At 47.0% G+C, this 20458-nt stretch overlaps 1 protein-coding gene across 2 annotated transcripts in view; it reads left to right on the top strand.

The window, feature by feature from the left end:
* The window catches only part of LOC144754345 (ficolin-1-like), a 766398-nt gene that overhangs the window by 98672 nt on the left and 647268 nt on the right, over nt 1-20458 (top strand). For both annotated transcript variants that reach the window (XM_078642033.1, XM_078642034.1), the window contains exon 4: nt 5410-5445. In XM_078642033.1, the coding sequence (XP_078498159.1) occupies nt 5410-5445 (36 nt within the window). The remainder of the gene's footprint in view (nt 1-5409; nt 5446-20458) is intronic.

Genomic DNA, 20458 nt, shown 5'->3' with positions numbered 1-20458 from the left:
ATTGAGCGCTTCAAACTGTGCAGGTCTAGGAGGCAGTTTCATCTGATATAGTATCCTCCTCAGATTTTCAATGATTCTCACATTAAATATACCATAATGTGGAAATACCAGTGCACCTTCTTTCTCTGTGATCTTGTGACATTTTTTAAGCAAAAAAATGTACGAGGTCCTATGCTTATTGTCATATAATGACCTGGGGTATCTTCAGGTGGTACTTCTTCTTCACAGGTATTGTCACATCTCCTCTGATCAGACCCCATATGACTTTAAAATATTTCACTATACAGAAATAATGTCAATAATCACAGATAAAATCTCGTTTTAGAACTAGAAATAACTGTTTCCTCACACTTTCCATCTGTCATTCACAACCAATACCAGCGTGGCATCATAAGATGTAGTCTACTATTAACAGCGGGCTGCACCCTAACTGACCAATCTCAGGGCAGCACACTATGATGTCACTTTCACTCCTCGCAGCTCACTCTTCTTTGCAATTTTATGGGCGCACTCTTCTCAGCACTGAGCATGCAACCCAAAAAGCAAAGCAACTTCAACAAACAACTCTGTCTGCTCCACTAAGGAAAGCAATAGTATTCCATCATCCAAAAAATGGCTCGGAGCAACACTTTCCGAACTATTCATATAACCACTTAAGTGAAACCTCGACCGGCTGAGAATCACATTGATTGGTGCAGCTTCTTCCTGCACAAAGGGTCCACTATACCGACCACACCTTATTCTCACACAAAGGCACATTTCTCGTTCTCAATTGTGCCATTAATGTCATCTCACGTTAAGCACCACAAAACATAGCAGACAATTACAATATAGTGTCTTCTACACTTTTTAATACCATCACGGGATCTTAAGCCACGTCAGACCCAATAACAACTTAAACTTCTCTACTTTACGTGCCACACTTACACAACATTCAAAACATTTCTGCAAAACATCACTCAATTTCCACAACAGCACCGCAAGCTATGCATCAGCTACTGTAGCACGCAATCCTATCAATACTCACTATTCTGCCGGTACAACTCCCTCCTGAACTGCTGCAACTCAGCCAATCGCCCAAACCGAAACATAGGTTCAAGGGACTGGTGCTGGAATAATCTAGAATGGGATAGTCTAACTTCCCCTACTTCAGTAACTAACCATCCTCGTTCTGCTACCATCTGATGGAGCACTCGGCCCATTTTACCAATAATCCTGCGATGAACCTTTGATAGTTGCGTGCCAGGTAAAGGGGACTTCCCATCAATCTAACAATTCAATTTACAGTGTAACCTATTTCGTTACACATGAAGGACCCGGAATTGCTAAGTAAAGTCAAGGAGTTTATTACAAATTAAGGGCCAAACTAACGTACAAAAATCTCAAAACCATGTTGTATAGATACAAAATCTCCATGGGTGTGCCAAAGCATAGAATTAAATTAAGTCTTAGTAGCTAAAAACATGCAAGGAATTCCTTTTTGGCAATACAGACGAAAATACATAGAATTTGATGGTCAATGTGCAGGTTTTGATCTTCCCCTCTATACATGAATAAATCTAAAGTTGCCTAGTTCTAAATTAAAGTTGAAAACTAGGGAAACCTAGTTAAATCAGGAAAAGCAGTAAGGTGTCAGCATTGTGGAGACTTCAATAAAAGCTCTTCAAAACGAGGTAAAGTATAGCATGAAGTCATACAATGGAAATATGAGCAGAGAGTTATAAACCTCTCAGAGCCCAAAGGGTATCTGCCTAAAGACTAAAGAGTAAACATCAATAAAACCCACAAAACATTTGAGAATTCCACGTCATCAGCTTCAGTAGACTTTCACCTTCTCACAGTAGAAATTGGCAACTTCACTCAGTTTTCCCATCCTTCAGTTTGAACATCAGTCTTCCTGCACCTGATACGACGTAAATAGGAGTCTTTTCTTAGCTTGTTAGCACCTTTCCTTCTGGCAAAAGTTCTCCTTTCGTACTTCACTATCTCGAATACACAATATGCCTTTCACTGACTATGAAATCATGTGAATGCACCTGCAAAGAAAAGAACATTGCAGCACAAACAACACTTTCACGTTGAAGGTTAAACATCGAAGACCAAATGCTTAAGGCCTTTGGTTAAGCTAACTTAACAAAACAGTCAGTGTACACAGTAAATACATGATTATATATGCACCCATGATTATAGAATAAACGCAAACATCATGTAATGAATACATGAGTACATAAAATACAGTTTCAATACAAGCAATATAACTCGAAATGCAGAAATTTAAATGTGAACGAGAATTACAATTTCTAACATTATAATAAAGGTATTAGAACAAACGCTTATGTGAATGACTATTTTCGACAGTAAATACACTCCAGCAGTATGTTTAATGCTTTATTCTACAATAATAAGATTAAGGCACACAAAATATATGCTGCTAAACAAATACACGTAAATATTTCACTTCTGTGACTATAATGGTGGAGCTAAAATTAGGCTGCTCCATGTGTGAGGAGTTTGAAGTTTTTTTTACACAGTTTTATATAGCACAAACTTGACCTGAATCGGGTATCAGAGTGCTTTACATAGCACCAGTTGCATTACATAAGGACACATTCATTTTTGTTAGGCACTGGGAGATTATGTGATTTGCCCAGAATCACAGCTTGTCCGCGTCATTGCCGAGACTCGAACCAAGTTCCCCAGATTCGAGGTCGACCGCCCTATTAGTTAGGCCAACTCCTCTCCCCAAGTGAGTGCGTTTGTGTATCGGGAGCCTGTGTAGTTCCCTGAGGTCTGGTGTGATGTGAGTTCTGTGTGGGAGGTTGAGGATGAATCGCGCTTTCAAATTCTGGATTGATTGCTGTCTTTTAGTGAGTTAGTTGGTGATCCCAGTGTAGATGGTGTTCTCATAGTCCACCTTGCTCGTGGCTTAGAAGTGAATGACCGTTTTTTCTAGTATTACTTGAGAGCCATTTGAAGATCTTCCTAAGCATCTTCAGGATGTGGAAGCATGATGCAGTGACATAATTTACTCCTGCTGCCATGTCAGTTTGCTTTCAATGCTTATTTTTGAGGTTCCTGGTGGAGGTTCTGGGTATAGGTCATAGTTTGGCCTGCCACCACTAGGAGTCCCATGATGAGGTGTTCTAGCTGAAGATCACTACTTCTTTCTCATCAGTGTTGAGGATTGAGGCAGTTGCCTTTCATTCAGTTAACAGTCATGCAGATGGTGAATTTGTTTCTTGTGCTGGGGGTCTTGCCTGATGATGTTGTATGCGCAAGAGAGTATGTTGATGTCGTCTGCGCAGATAAAGTTAGCCAGAGGGATCATATATACATAGAAGCAAGTTGGGCTAATTGATGAACCTTGAGGCTTCCGAGGAGTAAGGTGCCAGGCTGACGGCTTGTGTTCTATCTGTTAGGAAGGAACAGATCCAAAGGATAGCAGACTTGTGGATGCCAATCTCATGCAGGAGCCTGATGAGGATAAGGTGTGAGACTATGCAAATACTGCAGAGATGTCCAGGAGAATGAGGGCTGTCAGTCTTCTCTGCCAAGGATCATGTGGGTGTCATTTAGTTTGGCGATGAGTACTGTTTCTGTATTGTTGTTGGGTCTGAATTCTGATTTGTGGCATCGAGGAGCTAGTGGTTGCTGAGGTGGTCGGTGAGGCATCGGTTAATTAGTTTCTTTAAGACTTTTTCCAGGTATGGTAAGAGGGAGATGGGTCTGTAGTTGAAAAGCATGACTGGGTTGTTGATGGTTTCTTAAACAGGTGAATGATGGTGGCATTTTTCCAGGTGTCCAGAAATGTGGCTTTGTGGCTGGAGGTGTTGAGGATGGGTGTTAGTGCTTCAATGATCTCTACAAGTCCTTTGGTGAAGAGTTCATGGGGGCAAGGGTCAGAGGGAGCCCAGAGTGCAAGGTCTTCATGGAAGCAGTGATTTAAACAGTGGTGATAGTAGGCCACGGGGTCAGGCTTTGTTCATCAGCTGTGATGGGAAATTAAGTTGCAACGGTAAATGGGTCCAGTTGAGGGTCGAAGTTGCTGTACATGGTGGTGAATTTGTTACAGAACAATTGTGAGTGCTTGTTGAAAAGGTCTTGTGAAAGGGTGATGTTGCTGGAGGTGACAGAAGGCACAGTAAAATCTTTGATGATGGTGAAGATTTCCTTCTGTTGTAAGGGCTGGCGTTGATGCAATTTAAAGAGCTATGCGCTTGGTGTTCCATATCTGCAGGTGGGCGAGTCCTAGGGCTATTTTGAAGATGTCTTTATTTGCAGTGTCTTGACTTGTTCTCTATTTGCCCTCCAGTTGATTGCAGTGACGTTAAGTCAGCCTGAGTTCCTATTGTACTAGTTGACCTGTGGTCAGGCTCTTGACTTTGGAGTTCATTTGAGGGGAGACAAGCTTTTGGTGCATGCAGTGTTCCAGGTTCTGAGGTTTTTGATGGCTTTCAGTAAGTTGCTGGTGTGCTTGGGCCAGTGCTTCTGAGATGCTTTTCCAGCCACAGCATGCAGGTCCGGTGGTGATAGGTTAGTGAAGGTGCAGGATCGGTATGCTAAGACTGACATGGGTGTGGTCTTGCCAGGTCAGAGTTGCTGTTTTGTCCACAGTGATGTTGCTGATTGAGGAGAAAATCGGTCCAATAGCTATCCAGCAGTGTGGGTGGGTTAGCAACATGCTGGGTGAGGTGAGGGATTCCAAGTTTTTCTAGTGATTGTTATTTTAAGGATTTTTAGAGCCCCTAGTAGGCCATATTTTGGGACCCCCTTTTCGATGCCATTGAAGCTTATTACACCACTAATTCAGCTAGCCTGAAGCCAACCAATATTGAGTTATACTTAAAATTTCCAAAATGGAATCATGCAAAACTAGCTGAAGTATGGTTTTGCTTGGTGTCACAATAAAATTTAGAATGACACTGGGTAGAGAGAGAAAGAGTAAGAGGTGAAGGTTGACAGTGCTCAGGAGAGTGGCTGAAGTAAAGAAATAGAGGTGTGAAAGATCACTTTCCCGGGGACTGGGGCCCTTAGAAGGTGTGGCCTTGGTCAATTGCACAGTTTGCCCATGCCTTGACTGAAAGTTGAGCGAAATAGTTGATGCAGGTAGAGATGAACAGACGGGAAAGCTAAAAAATCATAAGAAAGCAAGAAAGCAAAAGGCAGACAAAATCCATTAAATAAAATGTGATGAAGTTGAATGACAAGAAGCATGTTGTAGGATTGTGCCCCTCAAAGGCAGCAGTAATGACGGAAAACAAATACCGTAGAGCCCCCCCCCCCAACATCTCATTTAAGGATTATAAAGCATAATAGATTCTCTTTGAGTGCTGAGGTATAAAGAGAATGGGAACATGACGTGCAGATTGGGAACGCAATCTCACCACTTTGTATATGGTTTCATTACAGGCTCAAAAGGAAATGCTGGCAACCCAGGGCAGAAAGGTAAGACACATTTGAATGTTAATCAATCTGCATTTTTATAATGTGTTAATCATCCCGGAGTGTATCCAGGCGCTGTGTGAGATGGAGCTGTTCGAACAGCCAGGTCTTGAGGCCACTCCTGAATTTTGTGTGGGAGGTGGAGGTTCAGAGGTGGATGTGAAGGTTGTTCCGGGCCTTGACAACAGGTGGGAAAGGTGCATCCTGCAGCTTGGTGCAATGAATGCGGGGGACAGTAGCGAGGGCCAGGTGTCTGGTGGGCTGGTGGAAGGTCAAGCCGTTGTTCAGGCATTCTGGTCCTGTGTTGTGGAGGGCATTGTAGGCTTAGGTGAGCAGTTTGAAGTGACATCTCTTCTAAGGCTGGATGGCAAACTCCGCTCTGCCCACAGATCTTTCTGAGTTTTTCCTACTCATCGAAGAAAATCAACCTGCTGCATAACGGCAGAGTTTACTACCCAACTGTAAAGGTAAGTATACTTGTAAAGCGCACTGTGGAGAACCCGTCCTGGCTTTCCCTGTGAGATGGTCCCTCCTGGGCACCTCCAAGGTGAAGTCAGGCATCCCCAGCGCTGATGGGGCCATTGTGGAGATTTAGCAAGCTATTGCCCAGAGTTGCTGAGTGGGACCCATGGTTAGCGTAAGCACCTCGGCAAGAATTATCGAGTCCGCTGACATTGACCCAAGACCCTGCCGCGTCGGGAATTGAACCCTGGTCCCGGGCCATTCTCTGCTTCAGGGTCTGCCGCTTCTAACCAGTGAGCCACACTGCTCCACTCTGACTCCCTTTAGATTAAATATTGTTGCTGAATTCCGTGGAGTGCAACTCTGTGAACTCTTCCCACCCTTAATCTCTTCTGGATGGGGAGCCTGTGCAGGCTGTGGAGATGGGGTTTATGTGGGATTGTCTGGGCAGGTTCAGAATGACTCTTGCAGCTGTACTCTGGATAGTTTCGAGGCGCTTGAGGAGGAGGGTGGTGATTCCACTATAGAGGGCGCTCCCGTAGTCAAGAGGACTGGTGATGAGGACTTGTGTCTCGGTTTTACAGGTGTCTGTTGGGATCAAACTGAACACCGTACAGAGCATTCTGAGGGTGATGAAGCAGGTCGGGGCGACAGAGTTCACCTATTTTCTCATGGAGAGCTCGCTGTTGAGGATGAACCCGAGGTTCCGGGCATGGGTGATGGGTCGTGGGTGCTGTACCGAGGGCCACCAGGGGTTGTCTCACGGTGAAATGGGTCTTTCGAAGAGGCAGATTTCGGTTTTGTCAGAGTTGAGTTTGAGGCAGTTGGTTCTAATACAGTTGGCAACATCAGTCATGGCGTTCTAGAAGTTTGCTCTAGTGGTGTCCATATCTTTATTGAGGGAGAATATGAGCTGGGTGCCGTTGTGCTAGGAAATGATATTGAGAATGTGGCTGCAAGTGATGGGTGCCAGCGGCGTTATGTAGACATTGAACAGTGATGGGCCTAGCGAGGATCCCTGGGGTATGCCACAGATGATGCTCTTGGAGGCGGAGTGCACCCGGTGAGAAAAGAGTATAGCAGCTTGAGGTCGTTGCCGTAAATGACGATGTGGTGAAGTCTTTGGATGAGGAAGTGATGGGAGACTGTTTCAAAGGCCACTGACAGATCGAGGAGGATCAGGGCTGCTGAATCGCAATCAACGATGGTTCTGATTTCGTCTGTGGCAGCTATGAGGGCAGTTTCAGTGATTCGGTGTGAGCGGAAGCCGGATTAGGAGGGGTTGAGCAGGGGGTTAGATTCCACTTCGTCTGTGAGGTGGTGGTTGACAGCTTTCTCCAGGACTTTGGCCAGGAAGGGGAGGAGCTAAATAGGGCCGTAGTACTTGAGGTTGGTTGGGTCCACTGTGGACTTCTTCAGAAGTGAACTGACTTTGGCGTGCTTCCAGGATTCTAGGAAGGTGGCTGATCTGAACACTAGGCTGATGATGCTGGTGAGCGGTGTCTGATTTCCTTCTGTCTGAGGTTAAAGGCTTAGTGTGACATGGGTTGGTTGGGGCTCTGGAATGGATGAAGGACATGATGGAGGTTGTTGTTTCAGTAGAGAGAGGTGTTTTTTGTACAAAAATTGGGTCATTGACTGGACAAGGCAGGAGTACTACGTTTGCATTCGTGTCCGCATTCGGAAATGAGCTCAGCCATGCTGTAAGCTGTGAACCATGCTGTGGTGGGGAGCACAGGTGATGAAAAGCTTGGCAGTGGCTGAAACAGGGGCAGGAAAATCCCCTTAATGTATCTCGACGTATCTCTACTGGATCGAGGAAGGAGACTCGGTATTCTACACCGATCGGAGGTGAACAGGTGACGCTGCGCATATCGGTGCACAAGAGATAAGGTGAGCTCAGAGCGCAGTAGTAGTAGCAACCACCTGCTGAGAGAGAGCCCGGGCCTTTCGAGGAAGTGGTTCTGCTGGGTCTGGGCACGGCTTGCGGTTGGCCCAATGAGCTCCCACTCTGGGTCCACCCACTTCCCTTCAAGACCAAGAGAGGTCGTAATTCCTCAGCTCCTCAGGCCCCCAGGGTCAACGAGGCAGCTGGGAGTTTGAAGCAAAGTAGGGTATGAGGAGAGTGGTCTGAAAGAGAGGGGATGGGACAGAGGGTAATGCATGAAGGGACATTAAAGCGCAAAGTAAAAGAACTTGAACTTGAAGCTGCACTGACCTGAGTGTTAAATTGGAAACAGGTTAGGACAAGGGTTCAACAAGAAGCATGCCCAGGACATCAAGAGCCACAAACTCAGCTTAAGGAGCCTGTCCACAATCTCTCTGTCCATCATTCCATTCTTGCTCCCCTTTTTTCCACTCGTATAGCATGAGGAGTCTAGTTGGTTGGCCTATTGGAATAGTAGAACCACTGCTGCTAAGATCAGTCCTCCTGCGTACATTACTTCTATTGACAGAGCAGCGTCTACTTTGTAAATGAGTCTCCACAACTAAATGTGATTTTCATTGGCTGCATAATCACATTTCTGCCTTTTGCTGCAGGAGCAGAAGCAGTTGGCTTTAGGTCATTGCAGTTTGTCCCAGCAGTGGACTTGTTACCCTTCTCTTGCTCTTTGTTCCTACCTCTGACCTGCAGAACTAGGGGTGATCATAAGCTTAAATTGAATATTGAGCAGGAGCACTACAATTCAATCTCATAGACCAATTACACCCTGTCCCGGGTAATAGAGTATTATTGATTGGTTGAAATTGGTTTCTTGGTATTCCATTCTAGGATGAAAATAAAGAAACAGTGCAGGCCTGTCTCCAGGGCTAGTGACGGAGGGCAGCTAAGGGTGGAGACATGATTGCCAAAAAACTGTGTTCAAGAAGATTGGTCTTCATAAGAGCTTGCAAAAAAACAAAGCAAACCTTCTAAGGAACAAGTCGATACAGATATATAAGCTAAAGGGTTTTAACACCATTTCCACCTTCTTCTCTAAAAGAGAGACAGGGCTAAACAAATTGGCTGCTATGGAGAATAAGTCTGAATCACTCCTCAGAATGGCCGAGGCCGAAATAGAAAAGCCTCTTTAGCCAAATCATACCTTTTATCCATTTGGAAATGGAGTGACCCGGTCAATAGCTGAATCAAGCGCTAAATCCAGAGGGGAAGGCCCTCTGCTGAAAGACTTTAATCTTCTAGATATGAATCTGAATTTAGTCACAAATGACCCTCAGACATCTAAACCACATACTAATATTCCCTCTCTCTTAAACCTAAGAGACAGCATAAGTGACTCACCCTCTGGCCCTACTATCAAGATGCAGCTTTTTAGTAGTATACCCAGTGGACTCTCTCTAACATATTCAAGGGTGTCAGTCACCCCAGATTTGTGTTTGAATCCGCATCTCATAAACAGCCAGCCAGAAAATAAAGCACTGATGTCTGAATCATTGCTTTGCCTGGAAAGAGTTCTGTCGTCCATATTGGCTTTAATGGAGACATCTGCAACTAACTCAGATCACATCTTGGATTCTCTTTTGTCCTTCACAAAATCTACCATCTCAGACCAAAGACCTCCAAATGATGAAGCTACCCTTTTTCCCCCGCATAAGAACACTCCTTCCAAAGGGGATTTTCCACCCCTACACCTTTACCGCAGCTCTCATCCAACCAAATGTATGCTGCTCCCTACCATAGTAGGACACTGAGGAATCAGAGGTGACTCTCTGCACCTAACCTGCCAGAATCGGACTTTCATGCTGATAGCGCTGACAGCCAGTGTAATTAGGGACTGCCTCAGAAAGAGCGGAGCACTTAATACATTTCTCTGCCCTGCCCCCACTACGGCCGAGTCAGGAAACCAGGGGCCTTGTAAAGGATTCTCCATAACTAAGGATGGAACCTGGCGTATATGACATGTTGCTAGATTGAGATTGCCTTCTAGCAGACGGGCCTCAGAACTATTTTCGGACACATTTTAGTTGAGGATTTTGATTTTTCTCGTTAGACTTGTCGCAAGTTCAAGATTCATGTGTGCTCCTTCTTTCATTAAGTCCTAAAGAGGTCTATAATCTAAAGGCCGAAACGGGTTGACATCCCACCTCTGATGCTCAGGAAGGCCTGAATGTTTTAATGTACTGAAAACACTGTGTATCTTGATAAGATCTAGGATTGTTGTCTGTAAATACATATTGACCCTCTGTCAATGATTAATGCATGCAATCATTAGAACTAATAATTATATCTGTTCCTGCTTCTCATTTGTTTCATTTTCCTATGTATTAGCTAGCCCATGAAAAGTAACGTTACTAGGGCCACCCCTGTTTTTTTGCTCCGCTTTCCTACCATAGTTGCAGGGACTTTGGTACTCAGGCAGGTGCACCCTTTGTAGTAGGTAAAATAATGGCAATGACATTGCAGACTTATGTGGAGTAAACCAGACCTACTTGCTTCAACAGTTTTTCAAACTTACGGTCTCTTTACCGGGTCTGGCGGCTCAGTGGATTAATGTATCTATTGCAGGGGCCTGTGTTCGACCTGATGGTCACAGGTTCAAATCCCGGCGGGTCCACTCAGCCTTTCATCCATCTGAGGTCCATAAAATGAGTACCATTGAGTTGGGTAACAATAAACATCTGTTATTCAGTGCCAAGAAACCTACGGGTATTCGTGGCTTTACAAATACACTTGTTATGATCACTAACACCATTGACCTCTCTACGTCCAGAAAAACTCAAAACAAATGCGTAATGGAATGTTTTCCCCCAACTTTAAAAAAAGAAAGGTTGCAAAAGTTGAACAATCAGTATGGGATAACGAAACCAAAAGCAAAAGTGAATCTGTCCGTATGCAGAAGAAGAAAAAAGGGAAAAGCTCCATAGAATGAACAAATAAAAGAACAAAACAACTGCGATTTGACCCTAATTTGATCTTGAATACTGACTGCCTCAAGAAGGACAAGTCGAAGCCATCACAAGAGATTCTTTGTTGTCACTAAAGAGCTAAAAATATTCAACTTTGATTACCAAAGGAGATAATCCAATAGATTCCTGTCCAATGTTGGTGTCACAGCACAATTTGAACCCTAATGCTGCATTATTTTCTTCTTTAGGCAATAATGTTATTTACATTCCGATTGGGAATACACCTGTGGGAGAAAGCCAGGCTAATTACCCGCTGTCAGCGCTTCTCTCTTTAGAATTTGCTTTCATTTTTGTTCATCAGTTGTGTATAAATAGGTCTTTCATATTGGGCTTTTTTGGCGAGATCCCTGGCCTCCAAATGTTTCAGAGTAGTGAGCTTGCTTTGGTTCAAGTCCGAAAACATGGTAACTATGGAGGGGGAGGGAGGGGGCTAGAGTGGCCTTTCTGCTATAAGGCAATTTCCAATCTAGGGTGCCGCCTGCATAGCCGTTTTTGCTGCCACGTTTGCTGCCACGTTACTTGCCTGCCTGCCATCCGGAGGAGCTCCGCTCCAGGAGCATCGGTCAGGAGACTTCTGCCTGCGGGGACCGGGACGGGACTGCGAGACCCAGCATTCACAGCGCCTTGACCAACACAGCGCAGCTGGTGTCTCTTCCCGCCCCCAGCACTCCCGCAGGCTAAAAGCGGCTCGCGGACCCTGCTACACGGGCTCCGCCTGCATAGCCGTTTTTGCTGCCACGTTTGCTGCCACGTTACTTGCCTGCCTGCCATCCGGAGGAGCTCCGCTCCAGGAGCATCGGTCAGGAGACTTCTGCCTGCGGGGACCGGGACGGGACTGCGAGACCCAGCATTCACAGCGCCTTGACCAACACAGCGCAGCTGGTGTCTCTTCCCGCCCCCAGCACTCCCGCAGGCTAAAAGCGGCTCGTGGACCCTGCTACACGGGTGCCGCCTGCATAGCCGTTTTTGCTGCCACGTTTGCTGCCACGTTACTTGCCTGCCTGCCATCCGGAGGAGCTCCGCTCCAGGAGCATCGGTCAGGAGACTTCTGCCTGCGGGGACCGGGACGGGACTGCGAGACCCAGCATTCACAGCGCCTTGACCAACACAGCGCAGCTGGTGTCTCTTCCCGCCCCCAGCACTCTCCACTTAGCCCTGCCCTCCCCCGCGGACAGCGGGACACGCGCGGGACGCAGCTCGGGGCGAAGACCGGGCAAAGAGCGGGCCGTTTGAGGCCGTTCGAGGACGGTAGAGACCGGACCGGGCCACCCCCATTTCACGCCTGTGATCCCCTCTCCTTATAACATCCTAAGGACTTAGTCCGCATCCACAATCAATGAGTAATATGGAGACAAGGAGTAAAGCCAATCTGGCTGGCGCTGGATCTACCACGCCCGCAACGGCCCAAGGTAAAATTGACAATTATTTTCTCAAGGCGGGTTCCCCGCTGATTGATGACATCACTGTTTTAGAAAGACGTATCTCCCAAGAAATCGACTGGGTTAGGAGATCATCTATGGGCATTATAGCGTTGGCCAAAACCCCTGAGGAAAGGCGGAATACAGTTGGTTCGCTGGATGGAGCTCGTGGAGGGGACCAACCACCCACTAGTCTAGATCTTTCAGAGGAAACCTTAAGTGACCTCGAAGACATGAGTTTACTGTCACTTCCACTGACCCAAATTGTACAACCTCCAATTTCCATTGTTGTGGGGGAACACAACAAACTAATTCCTAACTCATCTAGGGAAGAACCGCCACTGGTAACGAACACCTGAGATGTAATTGATCCATCAAGTACAGCTAGGGGTGCAAGGGAAGGAGCAATACAGAAAAGGAAAATGGGGAAACCGAGTCATAGAGAAAGGAAGGCGAAAAAGTCGAAGTTAAGTACAACACTTAATAAACCCAGTACTGATAACACTAGACATGAGACTCCAACACCAGTTAGAACGGAGCTCCCTCCCCCAGTTATTGCTCCCAACACATCCACCGAACTTCCACCTCCCATAATAGAGAATAACTCGGAGTTACCCGAAGAGGATATCACACTTGCAGACATAGGAAACCTGCTTAGGTTATTACTCAGTCCTATAGAAGCGAGGCTTATTAAATTTGAGAAATCCACCTCCCAGTTCATGGATAGTTGGAAACCTGTGAACACTTGCCCCATAGTACCTAGTGTAGACCCAAAACACAAGAAGGGCCTCGAGTCTCAGATCTCGACTAAGAAAAACGGGGCTGTAAACGCGAAATCTTCAACTATAACTGCAAACTCAAAACCAGTTCATCACCACACACCCAGTCTAAAGAAAAATAATCCCCTTTCCGCAGCTCAACAACCAGCTACACCTGTGGGTGAATTCCATAATCAACTCCCTAGCTCACAGCAAACAGCTGTAGCTACTGATGCAACTCAGTCGCAGTTACAATATACAAACGCATCCAAACTCCCACCAACTAATACACAAAACCCCCAAGATCATAACATTACATTCCAAAAAATACAAAAAACAGTAACAGTAAACCTTCCACCAGAGGTAGCTGCATACACCGTTATTCTAGCTGGCGCTCCGGAGCTAAAACCTGCGACAAGCGAAACAGGGGCCTCGCTAAAAAATAAAGTAATTAACTGGTTATCCACATACAGACCACTTCCTAGAGGCATGACAAGCGATATTCGTATGGTAAGGAGAGTTTCATGGGTAGGGAAGACGCCCAAATCTATCAGTGGCGACTGTATACTAGTCAGTTTTAAAGAACAAGGAACAGTTTCCTATATTTGTGGTTGCTTCCCAGAGGACGAAGAAAATAACATCCATCCACTCCCTCTCTCGTTCTTTTACCCATTAAACACCCACACAGCTAATGATCAGAGATGGGGACACCCACATGAGCCACAGGGAAACTGGGGGGGAAACCTGGGCGCGAGGAGAAACCCTTATAATCGAATGCGAATGACACCTAGTTACCCTTTGATTCATGATGAGGCTCAGGGATGGGAGACCGTCAAAAGAAGAGGAATGGGAAGGGGTGGCTCTGAACGAGGAGCAACTTGGCCCCTCAGACATTACCAGCCCCCATTTCTGCCGATTTTTAATCAATTTGATTGTCTTGAAATGGTGGATTGACAGCATGCTTCTGAAGACAGGGCACCCTCGTACCCACCCGAGCAAGCCGCATCTAACTTCTCTGATGACGGTGGGCATAAACCTTCCGACCCTATCCATCGGGAGGAGCATTCTGCCCCCAGTAATTCAGAGATTCCCCAACAGAGAGTAGATAGGGTATCTGAACCAGAGGGTCCATACAGGGGACAAGGGCTGATACAGGGGACATCCCCAAAAGCCCACATAAACCTAATGACAAACCATGGTGCAAAGGGAAACAGCCAGTGTGTCCCCCAAATATTAAAGCTCCTCTCATGGAATGTCGCAGGAATGGCAAACAAAATAGATTCCCAATTATGGGCTGAATTAATCAACTCCAAAAGTGCTTGCCTCTTCCAAGAGACCTGGGCAAGAGAGGAGTATACCTACAGGGGCTTTGAGACATTTTCGATACCAGCAATATGGGGTGGGAGAGGCCGACCATCTGGTGGTCTAGCAATCTGGGTGGCATCAGATCTGGGCTGCATAGCTTCACGATATAGCGTGGACTCAGAAGACATACTGGCTGTCCTCCTTGAATGGCCTAGATCATTCAAACGAATCATAATAAATGTCTACCCTAGACCAGTTTCCATATCTAGCACCTCTAAAACCATTGTGGAACTGTCCTCTCTTCTAGAAGCTATTCCAGAGGGTATATCATACTTAGTAGGGGGAGACTTCAATTCACATTTTGAACGACTACCGGGCCTACTTGATGGACCCTCCCTAGAGGAGGATTCAAGTTGGCAGGTTCCACCGACAGTGCCCCCCCCCTCCGAGAGCATGGACACCATTAGCCGTGCAGATAAATATGCTTACCCTTACCTATGGCCTTAGGGCTTGCAATGGTCGTGTCAAGTCCGATATCCCGAGCAAATGCACGTACAATAAAACCGGGAGAGAATCTAGATTAGATTACTTTCTGGTACAGCTAAATGCTTGGAAAAGGGTGGTTGACTTCAGTGTAACATCTAGAGAGGACAGTGACCACAATGCCCTGGAACTGGATTATGCCATCCCCCGCATGGAGGATCGGGTATTAAACAAACAAAAGTCCAGAGAAGGATACCTCCTTGAAAACAACAGAAGGAGGATAAGATGGGAAAAGCTTTCCACTGGTGAAGACAAGCTAGCAACCCTCTACGCTAGGATTATCCCAATCCTCGCTGAGGCATTTGACCTTTGGGCCCCAGTGTGCACGCAGGAAAATAGAGAGGACCTTGCCCACGTATATGAACAATTAATAAAAACACTTGAGGCAGACCTCTTCAGCAGCAGACCACCCAGGACCCATGGATCACATAAAGGCACCTGGTATAATACCTCTTGCCGAAATGCCAAACGTGAACTTCTATTTACCATTAAAGCTGGAGGTCCAAGGGAGGAGATCCGCATTAGAAGGAGGGCGTATAAAATACTCGTGGCTAATGCTAAGATTGAGTGGGATCTCCAACACTGGGAGAATCTCTCGGAGCTATTAGTAACAAGATACTCCCGTAAATTTTTGCGAGTAGTCAACCATGGTTCTGAAGACCTTCCCTCGGCAACCGAACCAAACATCGCCCCTAGTGTCTGGCAAAATCATTACCAGTCACTATATTCCTCGGAGCCTGGAGGGATAGAACCTCCGCCTCCCACCATCCGAGATAATCAGGCCTCGGATCCTTTCACTGAGAAAGAGATTAGGATGGCGATAGCGGGGTTATCCTCAGGAAAGGCACCTGGCCTGGACGGGGTGCCGGGCGACCTATTCAAACAGGAGCCAGGAATATGGGCACCCTATCTGTTAGTGTTATTCAATGCAGTGCTTGGGGGGATGGAAATACCTGATACTTGGCTGAGGGCGGAGGTGGTCCCGATTTTCAAAAAGGGCTCGCCTCTGCTCCCAGTCAATTATCGCCCAATAAGCCTCATTGATGTTTCCCAGAAGGTATTTGGTAGATTAATACTTAACAGGTTACAATCTTGGATGGAGGAGACCGATATCCTAAGTCCTCTGCAGGTGGGATTTAGAAAAGGAGTTTCTACAGTTGATCAAATACTCCGATTGAACATCATTTATTGGAAGACAGTACTGATCGAAGGCGGCACATTATACGCGGTCTTCGTGGACCTCCGTGCTGCCTTCGATCTGGTCCCACGGGCCAAACTGTGGGAGGTACTGTCAGAGCTGGATGTCCCAGGAGATATCCTCCACATCTTAATTAGATTGCACACAGACAATTATGCCCGAGTTAGATGTGGGAAAGGTGGTAGGTTGACAGAAAGGTTCCCCGTTCACAGAGGGGTACGGCAGGGTTGCGTGCTGGCCCCGACACTGTTTTACCTCTTTGTGAACGGGGTCATAGAGCATCTGAGCAGGATTCCCAACATTGATGCACCACAATTGAACGGCAGCAGGGTGCCCGCGATTATGTTTGCGGACGACACCCTGCTGCTGTCCAAATCGCCAATGGGGTTACAGAGGGTCTTGAATGGGTTCTTGGGTTTCTGTAATGATAGGGGCCTTGAAATAAACCCTTCAAAAACAAAATTTATGATCCTTAACCCCAAGCCCAAAAATTGCCCAAATCCCCGACTAGGCTCTACATTTCTGGAAAGGGTCCACACAATAGAATATCTCGGAATAACCCTAAACCAGAATTTAACATGGCTGGCACACAAAGCAAAAGCAACTACAAAATTAGCTCAGAGGGCGGGAGGCATTACAAGAATTGCTAAGAAATCCCCTCTTCGCCCGCTGGTATCTGCCATTCACATTTATAAAGCTCAAGCTCGGGGGGGCATCATCTATGGGGGCGAGCTCTGGGGTCATACTCCGCTACACACCATACAGGTTGCAGAAAATAATTTTATTAGACAACTGGCTGCACTCCCCCCAACCAGCCCGCTTCTGCCCCTAAGACTGGACTTGGCACTGCGACCAATTACTGAGGAACTGGGCCTTAAACCGCTGACCTATTGGCGTCGCTTGTGGAGCAGTCAGGACCTTGTAAATTATAGAAATGAGTTGCAGGAATTTCTTCGGTTAACCAATGCCACCAAAATTCCCTGGTTAAAGTATATCAGGGATATGTGCACGACTCTTGGAGTGTCAGAGCTATGGACAGAGCCGGAAAGTGCGTCCACGAGGATTTCTAGAAAAGCACTTTCAAATCTATTTTATAGCTTTATGCTTCAAAAAACATTGAACTCCACCCGGGAAGGTTCTTTAACCGACACCTTCATCAAAACAAAAGACTTATATTGCCACAAATACGTATTAGATGGTATGACACCAGTATTCGCACGGAAGATCTATATGCAATGGAGGTATGGATCTCTCCCTTTAAGGTCCTTCACAAAATCCTGGGTTGGCAGTTTGGAGTCAGGGGTCTGTCCGGCCTGTGCATATAAACTGGAAAGTGATCTACATGTGGTCTTGTTCTGTAGAGCCTATAGTAGAATTAGGAGCTACTGGTTGGTTCCGCACTTAAAAAACCTGGGCTTCAGAACATACGCTCCGGCCTACAGAGTTTTAAAGACAGATCTATCTGCACCAACAGTGTTTGCTACGGCAAAATTCCTGACCGCAATGTGGCGAGTGCGTGCAAGAATAATCAAGGACACTATAACTGTGTGAAAAACCTTTTTTACTCTCTTGTATGAATGGTTTGATTCTGTTTTTAAAAAGAATGAATGGCACTTTATTAAGCACTGCCCTAACCATCTTCTTCGGAAATTGTATCTTAAAAAGGACAGTATATTTGTATAATGTTTTTAAATTGCTTAAAAAATGATCAATTACTCTATATCTTTTATGATCTTTTATGATCGAAATAAAGATTTTTGAATTGAATTTCCAATCTAATAATCTTCAATAGTGATAAATTGCAGTGTTGCGGTATCAATGTTCTTTTTACCCACAAGGAGAGAGTTTTAAAAAAAGTTAAACATAACGTCCAGTTCATCGCCCATTCAGATCATTCTCAACTAAAAGTTCTTCACATAGACAAAGAAAGTACAATGCGCGTCTCCCTTAGTAAAGGTGGAAGGAGAGTTTCTCTGCTAAGGTATGGGAACTTTACCTAGTAAGGGTCTAAGCAAAGCTCTTGGAACTCAGCCAGCTTACACAACAATAAAAACAAATCATTATTTCTGAAAGAACATAAAGCTGACATAGTATGCATACAAGAGTCCTGGATTGTAAACAATTGGTCTATAGAAAAATATATTGTGCTAAGCCGCTCTGCCCTTCCAGTGAATAGAGGAAATGAGAAAGGAAGCATAGCCATTCTGCTTACAACTAGTTATAGTTGGTTGTATAAAGATATTTCTCACGTTTCTAACCTAATTCAGATAGTCAAGATATATTTTAAGGAGGAGCAAGACATTTTAGGCACTCTGCTTATTGTAAATGCTTATATCCCCCTGACTCATCTTATATTTACCCACTAAAAGACCTATTTGGGGGGCGTGGCCAAGATGGCGAGCGGGTAAGACGTGTTCCACATCGTTTTCCCGCTCCTGAGCTTGGCCCACAATAGCAACTTAAACCCTCCAGGGGTCCGATATCGAGGGGGGGGAAAATATGTAGCCCACCAGCATCGATCTTAACAAATATGTCGGTGCTGGACGCCTGACTGCAGGAGCAAACGGGACCTGCGAGGTCACGAGACTGGGAAGAGAAAATGGCAGCCAGAACCGGGGGCCGGACGAGCAGAGGTCAATAAGGAAGCAGACCATGCAAGAGAGCAAACGCCGGCCCCAGTGGGCTGGACGAGAGCCCATCAGCGGAGGAAGAGTACGGTGAAGGATTTGATTGGGAGCCCTGCACAGACCTCAGTGGCACAGCGGCAAGTGTAGAGGCCAGAGTGGAAGGGCATGGTACCGCCTCGTGGGCCACAGACACCGCTGCAGCTGGAGGGATCGAAGTGGTGCCAGGACCTGCTGCACAGCAGCCACCCTGCTTTGTGGTGCATCTGCCATAGCTGTTAGCTGGCGCAAGCGGGTAGGAGCAGCGCCGGAGTGAAGCCTAGGTCAGGGAGCAGAGGAGCAGGCAGGCATGCATTGAGTGGCTGGTGGGTCAGGTGGGCCCCGGAATCGAGCTCCCATGTCTGCGGAAGTGATTGATCAATGCAGCGGAATTACCGGTGGGGCTGACCCTCCAGCAAGAAGAAGAGCGAGGAATAAGGTACAAGCCCAGGGTCGGAGAGAAGAGGCCTTGCCTGGTGGTGGTCTTACCTGAGTGCATAACGTCTGACTGCCTCAGCTGGCCCAAGTGGGGACAGTGGCGGCCGGCTTGGCAATAGGGCCCGGGAACTGCAGAGTCGTTTGGGAGTATTCCGAAGGCAAAAGGTGCAGGCGGGCATCGGAGTTCAGCAGCGGGCGTACACATTTTGGACGTGGCGGCACAAGCACTTGGCGGGCTCGTCTGAAGCCACTGGTTTAGAGCAAGCAATGCCCGGGAGGGGCAGGTCAAACAGAGTTGCGCAGAGCACACGACAGAGAAAAGGGCGTCTGAGACTTGTCGAGCCCACTGACATAGAGGCCCAACGGCCGACCAAAGGCCACATAGCAGGTGCAGCCACAATTCCGCAGGCGCAACTGGTAGACAGGGTGGGACTTGCAGCGTAGGGGTCACCGGTGTGGTGGTGTGCCTGTGACCGACCCTATTGAGGAGGAGATTGGCGTGGGGCATATTGGGCCTCGCCCAGCAGTGGGTCACGTCGGCAGGAACTGAAGGAAGCTCACAATGCACCCACCCCAACCAACAGCGCATCGGCCAGAGCACTCGATTGGCGTGGACAGCCCGGGGCGGCGGCTTCCCTGCACTGGGGAGCTGGTGCACTAAGGCAGGATCCGAGGCGTTGCTGTGAGAGGGAAGCGTGGCCAGGAACTGGGCCCTCATTGAGAGTTGGGCGCGGAGCGGGGTGGGGGCCTGCACCCCAGAGCGATCACTCCAGACACGATTGAGAGGGTCCGGAGCAGTGGTCAAGAGGCAATTGGGCCACAGGTGAATGGCAACACTCCTGCCGTCATAGCGACAAAATTGAGAAAGGAAGCTGGGGCAGTCATTGGGAGGAGAAGGGCCTAGAAAGGCCTAGCAGGGTAAGCAGGCAGAGTTGCCCCTGCTGCGAGAAGGAAAATCCACTTTGCTTCAATTCCACCTCGCGGCAATTCATCCAGGGTCTTCGACTGGCTCGTGAGGGCCTGGGAAGAGAAGGAAGTGGTGCCACATCCAGAGTGGAGACCAATCAAGCAGGTGGATTGCAGGGGCTTGGTGTGTGGCGGCTAGAGAAGAGGGAACTTGGCTAGATTCTTCGGCTGGATAGGGAAGGACGTGGGGGTGGCCTTTATTCCTGGGGAGAGCAGAGAACTTGCAGCAAACGGGTGGAGAAAGGGGGTAGCTACTTGACCAGTAGCAGAAAGAGTACAGAGGCCTACTCTGGAGCATACGCCTCACACAGCAGATATGTCCTTGATGAGGGGGAAGAAAGACAGGTAATTGAAAGA

The sequence above is a fragment of the Lissotriton helveticus genome, chromosome 5_1, assembly GCF_964261635.1.
Source record: "Lissotriton helveticus chromosome 5_1, aLisHel1.1, whole genome shotgun sequence".
Classification (NCBI taxonomy): Eukaryota; Metazoa; Chordata; class Amphibia; order Caudata; family Salamandridae; genus Lissotriton; species Lissotriton helveticus.
The sequence above is the reverse complement of the archived record's forward strand: the minus strand, read 5'-3'. Positions and strand labels throughout refer to the sequence as shown.